At 44.8% G+C, this 15,267-nt stretch overlaps 1 protein-coding gene and 1 pseudogene across 1 annotated transcript in view; one reads left to right on the forward strand and one right to left on the reverse strand.

The window, feature by feature from the left end:
- Positions 1 to 15,267, reverse strand: part of DNAJC11 (DnaJ heat shock protein family (Hsp40) member C11) — a 69,240-nt gene that overhangs the window by 33,017 nt on the left and 20,956 nt on the right. The window contains exons 2-4 of the mRNA XM_065878103.1: positions 11,858 to 11,987; positions 9,514 to 9,587; positions 1,212 to 1,313 (exon numbers count right to left, since the gene is read on the reverse strand). Coding sequence (XP_065734175.1) covers positions 1,212 to 1,313; positions 9,514 to 9,587; positions 11,858 to 11,987 — 306 coding nt within the window. The remainder of the gene's footprint in view (positions 1 to 1,211; positions 1,314 to 9,513; positions 9,588 to 11,857; positions 11,988 to 15,267) is intronic.
- Positions 5,859 to 6,369, forward strand: LOC136126018 (protein tyrosine phosphatase type IVA 1-like; annotated as a pseudogene).

The raw sequence follows: 15,267 nt of genomic DNA on the forward strand, positions 1-15,267 counted from the left end.
CTGGGATACCCGAGAAGGGAACCCGTTAGCGCACTTCAGGGCCCCTTGAAGATTTTCAGCTCTCTCAGCATCTCACACCCCCTGACTTGGTTCAACCGGTGTTTCAAGTCTCTACCTCCACTGACCCAAAGTTAACTACATTCCTGAAGCTGTCCTCCACTAAAGGGGACGGCAGGAGGGAAGTAGAGGCGTTGGCGTTTACAAGTATACTTTGAAATGTAGGATTCAAAGAGATGGGAGTCTTCTGAGTATCTGGACCTTTAAGTGCGGTAGGGGTCTTAGAAAACTCCACTTTCCAGAACGTATTTGATCGGAAGCTCATAACATCATGCTTCCCAGTTGGAACCTAGCATTGGTTCTTTTTCCTTAGAAGATTTTCAGCTGCCTGCCGGGCTATCCCGGCAGCGATGACAGCGTCTGGATGCTGCGCCCTTCGTTAAACACCGCGGAACGGGAACACCGGGCCACGAGCAGTTAGCCCTTCAGCATGACAGGCACCTCAAACTGACCGAGCTCTCCTTTTGCCACAGGACCGTGGCATGCACGCAGAACAATTTGTCTCCCCAACACATCCAAGCAAAAGGAGATCATACAGGACTGAAAAGTAACCTTCAGACTCAGGTGTGTCCCTGGGGTACACGACTCCAACTTCATCGGGGGCTTGACTGATGGTTAAAGGTGGTCACCCTGTTGCTGTGGAAACAGCCTGGCGACTGCTATTCACGGCACCGTCGTCCTGGGGTGGTGAAAGCACGCCCCTCACTTCACGCAGTCTGGAAACACCCCCAGCCCTCTGCGTTCTCTGGCTCTCTGTCTCGTAACTGGTCCGCAAGGAATCCCGTTGCCTCAATGCGTGGGTAGGTGGCTGTCCTTTCCTGACACAGACCTCTGATTGATTTTCACGTGTCAAGGGCTTGGGCAGCAGGATTACAGGGAAAGGTCTCAGACAGCTAGCCTGCGTTTCTGCTCAAGAAGTCTCCTGGCTTCTGGGAAAACCAGGGGGTTGGTTTTGCCTTCACTCCGGCTCATCGCCAGCAGCTCTGCTGATAGCTTTCCAGGCAGATCCTACTCTTGAGACACAGCAAGCAAAATGCTGTTCCACCCGATTCTGTATGTTATTACGATAAAAGGCCACCAGCACTGATTATTCTAGATCTGCTGTCTGGTAAACAAGCCTTGCAACCCTTCCCTCCAGAACTGGCCCGGCTCACCTTGGGGTTGGTTCGCTGCTGCAGCCGCCTCTCTTCCCTTTCTCTCTGCAGCCGCTCAAACTCTTCTCTGATTTCGGCTGGTGTCCTCCTCCTTTCCACAACCTGCAGGCAGAATGGGGGGGAGAGTCAGCAAAGGGCCCAGAAAGCGAGGAATACACACAAGAGACGGCGTCATTAACCGTGTCCCGCCGTTCCTTTCCCTCAGGATGGTTAAGAGCCGCCAGTGAGACCGCGGGGATTTTCCCTTCCGACGGCCTAGTCCCTGGTGAAGCCAGGTTCACCGTCACAGCCGCTCAGTCCCAAGGTTGTGCTTTCCCTCAGCTCTCCAGAGACTGAAGCATTATTGTCTTCATTTTAGTCACTTATCTCCGAGGCTGCAGGAATCTTACAAAGAAAACATCACCTTAAGTGTCACAGTTTAGATTTCCTAATGAGCCCCAGGTAACACATGCTGAAAAGTGTCAAGATGGAGGCGAGGCCATCCACAATGGCACTGGCACGTCTCCCTCATGTGCTGGGGCCACCACCAGAGGTGCCCCTTGAGCATCCTGGACCAAGGGACCTTAAGCCATGAGGTCTGGGTGTTTCAGAATCAGGGGACTCTTCCAGTACTCAGGTGCAAATCGGCAGACCATGCTAGCCCTCGGGGAAGCGCAGGGATGTCAGATCTGTGAGGAGGTAAGGCATCCCACATCAGCCTTTCTGAGCTCATCACGAAAGCAAGACAGCCCAGCTGAGATTTCAAACAGGCAGGGAAGCGCGACGGGGGCCTCGGGTACCATGCCCGTGAGAGAGGAAAGCAGACCACGTCATTTCCAAGGGTCCCGAACGCTATGGCCTGTGAGAAACAGAGAGTGGGAGCGGGACAAACGTGACCAAAGTCACTGGACACATGACGGGGGGAAAAGGCCCAACAGCATTGACCCTGTATTAGTGGCAGAAATACCGCGGAGTCCTGAGGCTGCTCAGAGAACACCTGCAAAGGTAGGTGAGGTGAGGAAAAGCTATCTTGGAAATCAGAAGTTTTAAAAATTATTCAAAAAAAATGCATGCTTATAGCAAAAAATCAAAATAGTACAGAAAGATATGAAGCACAAAGTACAATTCCCCCTCACCCACACAGGCTAACATTTAATTTTTTTTAAATTTTTTATGTGTCTTCCTAAAAACCTATTGCATATGTGTGTATGTATATATATTACAGTAAATGGGGTTTTGTGCAACTTGATTTTATTATTCAGCAATACAGAAAAATAAATACAAGAACTGGCCTATCCAAAAGAACTGAGAAATTCGTTCACTATCACTTTTAGCAAGTAAGCAGAAAAAAATAACAAAAATATTTTCTCCTCTCCCATGTAAATTGTTAATTATCAAAAAGGGGGAGGTGTTTCTTTTAAAGGAAGTTTTAAAATAAAAACACTGTTAAAAGAATCCAAGAACAAACTGAAAGTCCAAATGGCACAATGATCGCTCTGTGACCTCACAAAAACATTCTCAATTATATTTAACCAATGTGGCACGCTCACTCTCCTAGTTCTTATTTCGCTTCCCCAAAGTTACCCCATCTTGGACTGATGGCGTGCTTCCTCCATGGGGCCCAGAGCAGAACAAGATTTGCTTTCAGGAATTCTAGTTGTTGGACCTTTGCAAATGACTTTCTCTCTGCCACGCTCTGTGACAGATGAAGAGGCAAATATTCCAAAGGTGTTAAGTCATCCCATTTCTAGTCGTATTTTACAGAAGTTCTGCAAACAGCTGGTACATAATCAGAGCTAACTGTAAAGTCAAAATGGCTGGTCCCTCTGAAGCCGTGAAGAACTTGGCCAGGCATCTCATTCTAGCTCCCACAGGCCCTGATGGCCTTTACTATTTATACTTTCTTTACACAGGGTACATCACGGTGGAGAATGGAAGAAAGCTAAGCCAGCTGCAAGTCACTGTTTCTCCCTTCGGTAACCCTCAGACATTTGCACCCCAAAACTGCATCATTACAGTTGTTAAGTACTAGACATTTTCTTTCCTTTTTTTTTTAAAATTTTTTTTATACAGTAGGTTCTTATTAGTTATCCATTTGATACACATCAGTGTATGTATGTCAATCCCAATCTCCCAATTCATCACATCCCCACCCCCATCCCCCTGCCGCTTTCCCCCCTTGGTGTCCATATGTTTTTTCTCTACTTCTGTGTCTCAATTTCTGCTCTGCAAACAGGTTCATCTGTACCATTTTCTAGGTTCCACATATATGCGTTAATATACGATATTTGTTTTTCTCTTTCTGACTTACTTCACTCTGTATGACGGTCTCTAGATTCATCCACGTCTCTACAAATGACCCAATTTCATTCCCTTTTATGGCTGAGTAATATTCCATTGTATATATGTACCACAACTTCTTTATCCATTCATCTGTCGATGGGCATTTAGGTTGCTTCCATGACCTGGCTATTGTAAATAGTGCTGCAATGAACATTGGGGTGCGTGTGTCTTTTTGAATTATGGTTTTCTCTGGGTATATGCCCAGTAGTGGGATTGCTGGGTCATATGTTAATTCTATTTTTAGTTTTTTAAGTAACCTCCATACTGTTCTCCATAGTGGCTGTATCAATTTACATTCCCACCAACAGTGCAAGAGGGTTCCCTTTTCTCCACACCCTCTCCAGCATTTATTGTTTGTAGATTTTTGGTGATGACCATTTTGACTGGTGTGAGGTGATACCTCATTGTAGTTTTGACTTGCATTTCTCTAATAATTAGTGATGTTGAGCAGCTTTTCATGTGCCTCTTGGCCATCTGTATGTCTTCTTTGGAGAAATGTCTATTTAGGTCTTCTGCCCATTTTGGATTGGGTTGTTTGTTTTCTTAATATTGAGCTGCATGAGATGTTTATATATTTTGGACATTAATCCTTTGTCCGTTGATTCGTTTGCAAATATTTTCTCCCATTCTGAGGGTTGTCTTTTCGTCTTGTTTATGGTTTCCTTTGCTGTGCAAAAGCTTTTAAGTTTCATGAGTTCCCATTTGTTTGTTTTTATTTCCATTACTCTAGGAGATGGATCAAAAAATATCTTGCTGTGATTTATGTCAAAGAGTGTTCTTCCTATGTTTCCCTCTAAGAGTTTTATAGTGCCCGGTCTTACATTTAGGTCTCTAATCCACTTTGAGTTTATTTTTGTGTATGGTGTTAGGGAGTGTTCTAATTTCATTCTTTTACGTGTAGCTGTCCAGTTTTCCCAGCACCACCTATTGAAGAGACTGTCTTTTCTCCATTGTATATCCTTGCCTCCTTTGTCATAGATTAGTTGACCATAGACATTTTCAATGTTTTCCGTCAACAGAGTGTATCATATGCCACCCATGTATCCATATACCTGTACTGTGCACCTTGATCATTTACCAACTAGGTCTACCCTGTGCTAGTCAGGATGACTTATTCTGTAGATGAGGCCTCTGTAGAGAGACCTGTAAAACCAGGTGGCACAGTGGGAAGAGGACAGAGACCTAGGCTCTCCAATACCACCTGAACCTCCCAGGAGACCTCAGGTGAGTCACTTCACTCTCTAAGCTTCAGTTTCCTCCTATAAATGAGGGGGTAATATTAAAACTACACGATTCCTGAGGTGCTGTCTGGTTTGAAAATTCTATGATTCCAGTGAGTCAATTTTTTATTTTGGAATAATTTTAGAAAATTATTTAGAACTTTAGAGAAGTTACAAAGATAGTACAGAAAGTTCTCGACTACCCTTCACCGAGCCTCCCTCAAATGTTAACGTCTAACAGAACCATGGAACAAACATCTGTCAAATCTAGTAAACCAAGATTAGCACATTACCACTAACTAAACCCAGACTTCTGGGATTTCACGAGTCTTTCCGCGAACGTCGCTGTTATGCCCTAGGATCTGATCCAGGACTCAGGACCCAGGATTGTATTTAGTCACATGTCTTGTTAGTCTCCTCCCATCTGTGGGAGTTTCTGTCTTCGTTTTCATGACCTTGACCATATTACAGCTCCTAATGCAGGGTGACTTTCCTAGACACTATAAGAATGATGTCAGGCAGATAGAGTCCGGTTCCCCCGCCGCGGCCCGCAAAGTTGCCGCCCCTGCCCTGCCGCCGCTGCCCATGTCACCACCGCCTCGGGACCGGCTGTATGATTAGGCCACAATCTCCAATGAGCAGACATATTCCTCAGTTCTGTGGTGTTCTTGGTCACACATTTATGGAGTTTCTGAAGGGCGGTGGAGATTACTGCCAGGCACAGCACGACCTCTATGCAGACAAGTGAACTGTAGAACTTCATTACTACTCCACCAAGAAGCCCCCATGAGAGTGCTGAACCTGGACACAGAAGTGTTGAATTGAAATCCACAGCATTTTTTACAAGAGTTCTGACCTAGCTGGGGTAAACCTCAGTGCACTTCCTTTCTCTTGCCTCAGTATTACTGCATTGAAGAATTGCTGCTTCTTGCCAGGAGGTTCATTTCATTTCCCATTACTCCCAACTTCATATTCAAAACCACTGAGAATTTCAAGTGGAGTATATTGAAGTAGACTCAGTTTCTTTGCACCATTTCTGTATTCAATTTTTAAAATTCTTTCATAACCCTACTGAGTGTTTTTTAACTAAATTAACATGGATCGAATGAACCGCCCAGCTCCTGTGGAAATCACTTATGAGAACATGAGATTTCTTATGACACACAATCCAACTAATGCGACCTTAAACAAATTTATAGAGGAACTTAAGAAGTATGGAGTTACAACAATAGTAAGAGTATGTGAAGCAACTTATGACACTACTCTTGTGGAGAAAGAAGGCATCCATGTTCTCGACTGGCCTTTTGATGATGGCGCACCACCATCTAACCAGATTGTTGATGCTTGGTTAAGTCTTGTGAAAATTAAGTTTTGTGAAGACCCTGGTTGTTGCAATTGCTGTTCATTGTGTTGCAGGCCTTGGGAGACCTCCAGTGCTTGTCGCCCTAGCGTTAATTGAAGGTGGAATAAAATATGAAGATGCAGTACAGTTCATAAGACAAAAGCGGCATGGAGCTTTTAACAGCAAGCTTTTGTATTTGGAGAAGTATTGTCCTAAAATGCGGCTGCACTCTAAAGATTCCAATGGTCATAGAAACAGCTGTTGCGTTCAGTAAAACTGGGGTGCCTGATGCCATCGCTTGGAAGTGGAACCTAGACAGGACAGAATTTGTTGTACGTGTCAGCCAGCACGTTGGCTTGGTGAAGTCTGACGATGCTTCCACAGGAGTGTTGAAAAGCAGCTTTACCAGGCCACAAAGCTGGCAGAACTGCAACCTCTATGTCTGGGTTATGATCAACCTACTTGGACACTTAGCAAAGATTCTTGCTGTTCAGCATTTCAAATGTGCTTATCGTTTGTACTGACTGACCTTTCCCCTTTCCTGGGGGGGGGGGGGCAGGGAGAAGTGAGATATGGATAAAGGTAAAGGACTGCAGACAAAAACTAAAGTGTGGATGATCCGGGCCAAAGGCTGCTCCTCTAAATGTAATCTGACGTCTGCAAGCCCCCTCCGACTTGTATGGTTTTCCACTCCACTTGCCAGCTGTTACCAGACTCAATACTGTCTGAACATTCACAGCTCAAAGCTGGATTTTTGCCATTCTGAAGAGGCCAACTTCATTTGAAACATGGGTATCCGCACAAACACTGCGACTTTAAGAACTCAAACGGCTGGTGTTACGAGCTGGGAATGGTTGCATCTCACTCCTTTGGAATCCTGCCAGAGCATGACGAGGTCCCTTGAAGGTTAAAAAAAAAGAGAATAGACAAAGACTAAAAACCTACCTAGTGCCTGAAAACAGGGTCAACATTTGATGCAACATCTGATGCAAACGCTCAGTTTCATCCCCAGCCTCCACCAGCAGAAAGCGAATGATGCCAGAGCTGGGACAGGAGTGACTGCCACATCTGTGGCTGCTTTGGCATTTTGGGCTTAAAGGCGTCCCAAACACTACGGGCTTCGCCCGTGTCCTCCATCCCTCCCCGACTACCGGTGGGTTTAGACTGACAGACACGTGGCAGACGGACACCGGTCAGTAGTCTAAAAATACTAGCAACAGCGTGAAGGGAACACAGCCTCCTCCCTGGGGTGGAGGCTGTGACTGAAACGGGAGAACCCTCATACTGAGAAAGCCACCAGCTGCAGAATTCCTCAAGGGAACGGTGACGCCAGCTCCATAAAGCGCTCGAGTTCAGCGAGACTCTTCCTTCACGGTATGAACAGCGGGCTCAGTTTTCCTACTATACGTTAGGCACCCATACAGCTCTTCTCAGTAAGTATCTGAGGAGGTACCTTCCTGTAGTTTTCCTTCAAGGCATTTTTATCATCAGTGAAGGCTTAGTATTGAGGCAAAAAAAAAAAAAGCCAATTCTGATCGATGAGAACTTGATTCCCTTAAAGTTATCTACTAAAAAATATGAATATAAAAGCTTATCCAGTCACCATCTATGACTGCCTGCATACTTTTATAATCACGACAGTGTGCATGGTTTTTCTCTGTTTCTAATGGGGAGACAATTTGGTTTGGAGATAGGAAACCACGTGATATTCTGCCAGGAAGACGTCACCCCGCTGCTCCACTGAGTGGGAATAATGCTGCTGGGAATGAACCCTAGACTCTGAGGAGGGGATACACAGGAGAGGCCTGCAGCTTTTCAGTGGCCCTGACTGCTGCCGTGAAGAACTGCAACCAACCCACGGCTTCAAAACATCAAAACACAAGGCGCTTTAACCTGGGGCATGAGGAGAAACTTAGGAAATTCAACAGGATTCTACTTTCCTTTTCTGATGAAAAAAATTCTAAGCCACTAGACCCAACACTTTGCTACCATGAACTAATGTGACATGGTGCACTGCTATTTCCACTGAGCCAAAGGCCAGAAGCCAAACGCCCGCTGGGAGCCAGGCGGGGCGTGGGACGGGTGGAGGGAGCGGCGGGGGCTGGGGCAAACTGGGCAGCACGGTCCAGTCCCACGGCAGGGGCTCCTCAGACCTGGGGGACTGTCGCCTCAGAGGGGAATTTAGGCACGGTGTTACCAGGTCTTCTGATTTTTCCAGAGAAGATAAGAGACTGGATTTTCCTGCAAAGCCTCCTAAGTTTCAAATGTCAGCAAATACATTTCACTCTGTGGGCAACCAAAACACGGCTATAGGTTGGAAATGGCCCATAAGCCACCAATATCAAGCAGTGGTGAAAACGGCAACAGAACCCCATTTCACTTCTGTTCTAGTCCGTATCCAAAGGCCTTTAGAAGGTTTTCACCCTAAAATTAGAATAGACAGTCATGCATGCGTGAGAGCAAATACCAAAAGAACTTCAAGGGAAAGCTTACATGACGATGAAAAAATAACTCAATGATAGTTAAGTTAACGTTAACAGCCTACCAGAATTTCTTGGGCATCAGAACCGAGTTTCCGTAATGAAATTAATAACACCTACATGTTCTTACAGCAATACAGAGGTTTACAACAAATTTTCATATTACTTTTTCTACTTGATCCGCATATCACTATTTTTTAGGTTATAACACGGAAGTACAAAGCAGTCAAACGACTTGCCCAAGGCTCTAAGACTACTCAGTGGCAGAGTGAAAGAAAACGGAACCTTCCGAATTTTAGTGATAGTTCCCACATGGCATGGCTGTCCAGGTAACCTATTTCATAGATACTTGCTATTTATTTTGTTTTACTCACTATATTTATAACATTCTAATAGTACAGCCCATTAGAGTTGGGTCATTACAGACAATTTAATCCAGTAGTTCTCAACTTTTCCGTGCTTCCGTTTTGTTCACACGCACAACACAGCACCAACAAACACTTCCTAGATTCAGTTGTAACCTCGGGTAGAAAGAGGGGCTCAGGGCCGTGGAGGGTGGAAGGAAGTATACGTGTGGAAGGAGGGTACGTGTAGGAACTGTGCCCTTTCAGAAACCATCCACCATCACCCCCTGAGCGGCCTGCTCCCTCCCCTGGGTTAAAGCTTACTGGCCTAGACCATCCCTCTTACTATTCACCTGATGGGTTAGGAAACGGAGGACAAGGTGGATGACTAACTGTCCCAAGTTCACAGAGTTACAAAGCGGCAAAGCCCAGTGTAGAACCCAATTCCTTAAACCAAGATATAAAGGCGAGAGGAGGACTCTGATGTCTTCAAACATTCTCAAAGGCATCGCTGCAGGTTGCGGGATTTGGGGGTTGTTGTTCTGTAGCTGTTGAGTGACGTTCCTGGGACACCAGACACAAAGTTTCTCTTACCTCCCATCCTTCCATTTCCAGTCCTCTCTTGCCATAGATATCGTAGATGGCCCTGGTTTGGGGGTCACTGAGCACTGCAAGTTAAAAACCAAACATGTTTACAAAGCACAAAATTCACCTTTCAGTCCTGGCCACAATACCACCAGGCAAGGCCACCTCTTTTTGTTCTTCTCTTTCCAGCCACAATCTTCCCAGAGACCCCATCATTCCCAATGTGTCTTTCCTCCTAATTGCTCCCTAGATCCAAGCAAGGACATGTTTAAAGGTGGCTACAACAAGAAACACTGGATTTTTCATGTCCAAGCTACTCTTTGCTTCGTTGTGAGGTGCACTGACCCTGCATCTCTAAAGGACAGTTTTTTGGTTTTGTTTTGTTTTTGTTTTTATTTTCTTTTTGCGGTACGCGGGCCTCTCACTGCTGTGGCCTCTCCCGTTGCGGAGCACAGGCTCCGGACGCACAGGCTCAGCGGCCACGGCTCACGGGCCCAGCCGCTCAGCGGCACGTGGGATCTTCCCGGACTGGGGCACGAACCCGTGTCCCCTGCATCGGCAGGCGGACTCCCAACCACTGCGCCACCAGGGAAGCCCAAGGACAGTTGTTTTTAAAAGCACCTAGTGAGCTTCCGCCACAGTCTATAAAGTATCTTGGCTTGAGAGAGTGAATTCCAGTTTCTAACAGAGCCTAACGTAAAACTAGGGACAGGCTCTGACCAGAAAAATCTGACTTATTATTATGTAGGGGTTTGTTTGTTTGCTTTTGGATGCCTCTCTTCTTTATTTGTAAATCATTTTTAAAAGACACAAACACCTCTCACTATGGTGTCAGCCATGTCACCTAAAGTACATCAGAAAAAGACTGTTCAGTGAGGGTGAGAGCTGTTCAAAGGCCCTCCAAACCGAACCTGAACATCCGTACAGCAAACAGTCGTTACCTCCCTCCTCTGCTGGGCCAACTTCTGTTCAAGACCTTTGAATCTTTCCCCGCCTGAGATTTCCCATATATTTTTAGGTCTAATTAAAAAATGATGTAAATGACTCTATCCATACTCAAATCTAATGAGGAAGAAAGAAATGCGGACCACCGGAAAACTTGGGAGCCAAACTTCTTGAGCTGATCTCTAGGATTTAATAAGGAATTACTTGTTTACCATCTCAGTCTCCCTTTAGGCCAAACACTGGGGCCAGGTCTGCTGCGGCAGCATTTTCACAAGTGCTGGCAGGGATTTTCTGTCAACTCTTCCCCAAATCTCCAAAACAATACAATCCAGTGTGTGGGCAATTCAGACAACCAAATACAATAAAAGGAACGAGTTTGTGGTCAAGCTTTATTCAGACCAGGTAAGTAGCCTGAAAAGTTACATTTGGTGAAGACACAGGCTGACTGTATACACGTAGGTGCCACAGTCTCAGTTTTACTGGTCATTTGAAATCTAACTTTCTGGTAAAACTATAGTGAATACAGCAATACGCTTTTATGTCCACAATGAGAAGTCTTTATTTTGTAAAGAAAATCTAATTTTCGGTCTACCTAATTAAGGAGCAAATCACCAAATGGCTCTGGAATGAATAACTTACTTTACTTGGCACAGATCCTAAGAGTGATTTCATATTTTTTTAATTTTAACTTTAAAAATCGTGGTATAGTACACACAACATAAAATTGATCATCTTCACCATGTTTAAGTGTACAATTCAGTGGTGTTAAATACATTTGCAATGTTGTGTAACCACCACGATCTATTTCTAGAACTTTTGCATCATCTCAAACAGAAACTGTACCTATTAGTGATTTTAGTATTTTATAAACAAATATATCGCAAAACTTTTTCTGAACTACGTAAGATATAAATATAAAAATCTGAATTACTTGATTCTATTTCCTGTTAGGCTCCTTAACACCATTTTCTTGCTTTTGTTAGTACCTTTCCTTAACGGAATGCTACAGAACCAATAAAATCACTTTCAGACGGAAAAAATGTTCTTTGCATCTTCTCACAAAAAAAAGAGAACAAAGAGAGCTTGTCTGTAGTGATCAGCCTTTTACCTCTAAGGGTTCCCTTTAGAAGAAAACTAGTAAATGATTTAAAGCTGGAGTATTCCCTTGCAATTCAGACTATGGGCTATTACTTCACCTGCAGCCTCATTTTCTACTTACTGGACACGTATTGATTTCCAAAGCAAAATACTACTCTTTCAAAGGTCCCTGTCAGTAAAAAGCACTAAACTAACCACCTCTTTTATACACCTCTAAGGACTCTCTTTTTCTATCCTCTACAAATCAAGACTCTTAAAAATTGAGTGTCTGCTACCAGGGTGTTTCTGTAGAGCCAAGCCCCGCTCTGACCTTCATAAGCCTGGTGAACGAGGTTAAACAGTCGCTCCGCCTGCAATTTGAGCTCCGGGTCTCTGTGCTTGTCAGGATGGTAAAGCATACACAGCCTGCGGTAGGCCGCTTTCAGCTCTTCGGAAGAGGCCTACAGAAGGAAAAATCCAATTAGAGAGCAATCAATGCTACTTAAATATTATCATGATCAGAATCAGCCTTGAAATGGGAAGCTGTCAGCCACTTTCCAACATGTTTGCTTTCTACATATAGGACATAATGAAGTTATGCTTTATTACTTCAATAAGGTCCCTTTTTTCCACAGTTAATAAAGTGATCAATTATGTACATCGATAGCAACTGTGTTTTGCTGGGAAATGCTGCTATCAGATGAAATGAAAGCTTGTGTCCCTACCCTGGTTCTCTGTGCTCTAAGCGGAAATGAGAAACGTCACAGAGACCTGCTTGCTCTTTAACCTGAGTTATTTAAAGTCAATCCTGCCAAGGTACTCTCAACAAAGAATTTGTTCAGAAAGGAAAAAAGCTATATACCATTAGACAGAAATGCCACGCATTTAATCCATTTTCTGACAAAGGAAACTCAATGAATATTCACCCTTAAAAAATCAAAGACATGGGCTTCCTTGGTGGCGCCGTGGTTGAGAATCTGCCTGCTAATGCAGGGGACACGGGTTCGAGCCCTGGTCTGGGAGGATCCCACATGCCGCAGAGCAACTAGGCCCGTGAGCCACAACTACTGAGCCTGCGCGTCTGGAGCCTGTGCTCCGCAACAAGAGAGGCCGCGATAGTGAGAGGCCTGCGCACCGCGATGAAGAGTGGCCCCCGCTTGCCACAACTAGAGAAAGCCCTCGCACAGAAACGAAGACCCAACACAGCAAAAATAAATTAATTAATTAATAAACTCCTACCCCCAACATCTTCTTAAAAAAAAAAAACAAAGACATAAAATTGTCAAATCAACACACATTTCTATTCAACCTCTAATACTAAAAGGTAGCACATAAAGCAGGCAAAAATGCTTTACTATCCTACAGTAAAAAGCCTTCCCACCCCCAGCACCCAAAGGGTCACTACCCAACACATACACCTCTCCAATTCTTGTAAGTAATCAATTTGAGGGGAAAATGCACCATAAGAAGAGCACAGATGACACAAGGAGTGAAATGGGCTCTCCGTGTGTTTTAACTGCACAGAAGGGAGGAAGGAAGAGGGATGACAGAAATCCACCTTCTACTTCGCCTGCCTCTCAGCGGCCAAGTTCTCAGAAGCAGACTTCGTCAGAGGCTCTAGGAACACTGTGCCATCTCTCTGGCAGGGCCCTCAGGTGTGTTTTGGGGAAGTACTATGTCTGATATTATACCAACCCCAGGGACCATTTTGGTCTGTCAGAGGTGATGCCAAATGGACAGCTCTGTCCAGATGATTTGTCAAGTAAATAACACTTTATTTTGCGAGGCAACCCCACCGTTTTGACAACAGAAGCAAATTCTGGGTCACTGACAACATGCCAGAGGGGCCTGAAAAGCCAGCTCCCTGGGTAGAGGAATGGGACCAGGTCCCCACTGAGGAAGCTGAGGATGGATGGTGCTCTGGGATCAGGTCCAGGAACACGGGTACACAGGAGAGCGGTCACAGGGACATGATTACTCAAGACATCAAGGTTACGAGGGAAGACGTTAAACTGTATTTTTCTGTAATGTCCACAATTTTTCAATATCTTCCAATTCCAGGAGTAATGAATGCTTTTACCAGTGAAAAAAGGCAAAACCTTACTTCAGTGATAATTTTTGGTCTGAAATTTAGGTATTTTCTATAGGGCTAAGTTATTCTGATGCCAGGAAATCTGTGCAAGTTTACCAGAGATCTTAAACAAGGAATTCTGCAGAACTCCCAACAGGAGGACAATAACCGTTACTGGAACGGTACGTGTGTCAGTCCCACGTGCCCGGGAGGACAGGCTGTGAGGCCCCAGGTGCCACTCTTGGGCCACTTTCTCCGTCCGAGGAGTGGATGGTTGGGTGGATCACCTCTGTGGGCCTTCCCAGCTCTAACTGGACGTGGTTCTGTCATGAGAAAAGCTCTGCTAGACCCGGGCCACTCGGCTGTCCTTTAACGCAGACAGGACCCTCACAGTTCGACTATAGGCACAGGCACATCAGTGTTTTTAATCAGCAGCTTCTTGATGGTTTCCATTAACTACTTCACTGGAAAACGGTCAAGGACCTTGCTGACTGAGCATCCTTTTGCCTCCAAGGATTAGGCAGATGTCTGCCCCGTGCCAGCACTATTCTCTTTCTCCATCTCCTCTTTGGTGTAGCCTTTGGGAATCACACTCCTGAACGATCTGTAGATGGCCGTCCTCCCCCTTTCTCTGCCTCTGGCCGTCCGTGGGATTTCCTCTGGGGTCACACACCAGCCTTCCAGGGGTGAAGAACGCAGGCTCTGGGCTAACGAGCTTTCTGACCCTCAGCTTTCTCAGCTGCTGAAGGGGATGACAAGTATGCTCAGGGGCGGTGTGGAAATGAAATGAGACAGTGACCACGCACTGCTTCATACGGCGCCCAGCACACAGCGAAAATCTACTCATTGTCGCTCTTCTAAAACCTTTTCTTTGTTTTCTCATCTTGAAACTGTAGACAACAGTACCCCATCACACTTACTTTGAGGAGTAGATGAGCTAATACGCATACAAGCTCTTAACGATGCCTTGCACACATGAGGAATTTAATCACTGTAGCTATCATTACCGTGACAATTCAATTTTGATATCCTTTTGGCAGCATGAATACTGAAACTGGGACAATTCAGAGAGAAGGCACAGCCCTGGTGTGAGGATGACAGGAACATTCATTCATGAAGGGGCCCACATTTGTGAAAATTCACTGACCTGCATGCTTATGACGTGCACTTTTCTATACATGTATTCTATTTCAATAAAAACACAAGACCAAACGTTCCCATCTCTGTGATCTCTGTGGTTCCCTTTTCTTTCTCCTACCGTAGGCTTCTTTCCACATTCACGTCAATTATGCAACGCATTCCCTGCCACACTTACCAATATGCCACCTGTGCCAAACCCCATTGTTTTAAGTAAATAAAGAATAGTTAACTAATGGCAAATTAAATGTGTCTTCTCCAGATAGGTTTACTTATGTAACCATGTAAAAGGGGGTTGTTCCTTCCTGAGTAGCCATTACAAATTATTCCCTTTCTGCAAATTTTAATTGCTCTTTCCAGCATCTCATAAAAATTACAAGGGCAGGATTAGATAGACTTGACTGACTTTAGGTTAGACTGCTATTTCCTGGTTGTTAAAAGTAAACCAGATGACAAGGGAGTACAGTGTCTAGTCTGCAATACCTTCTTTAATCATATTAATAAATGGCTTAACGTGCTACTGATTAAGTAAC

The sequence above is a fragment of the Phocoena phocoena genome, chromosome 1 (genome assembly GCF_963924675.1).
Source record: "Phocoena phocoena chromosome 1, mPhoPho1.1, whole genome shotgun sequence".
In the NCBI taxonomy this organism is placed as follows: Eukaryota; Metazoa; Chordata; class Mammalia; order Artiodactyla; family Phocoenidae; genus Phocoena; species Phocoena phocoena.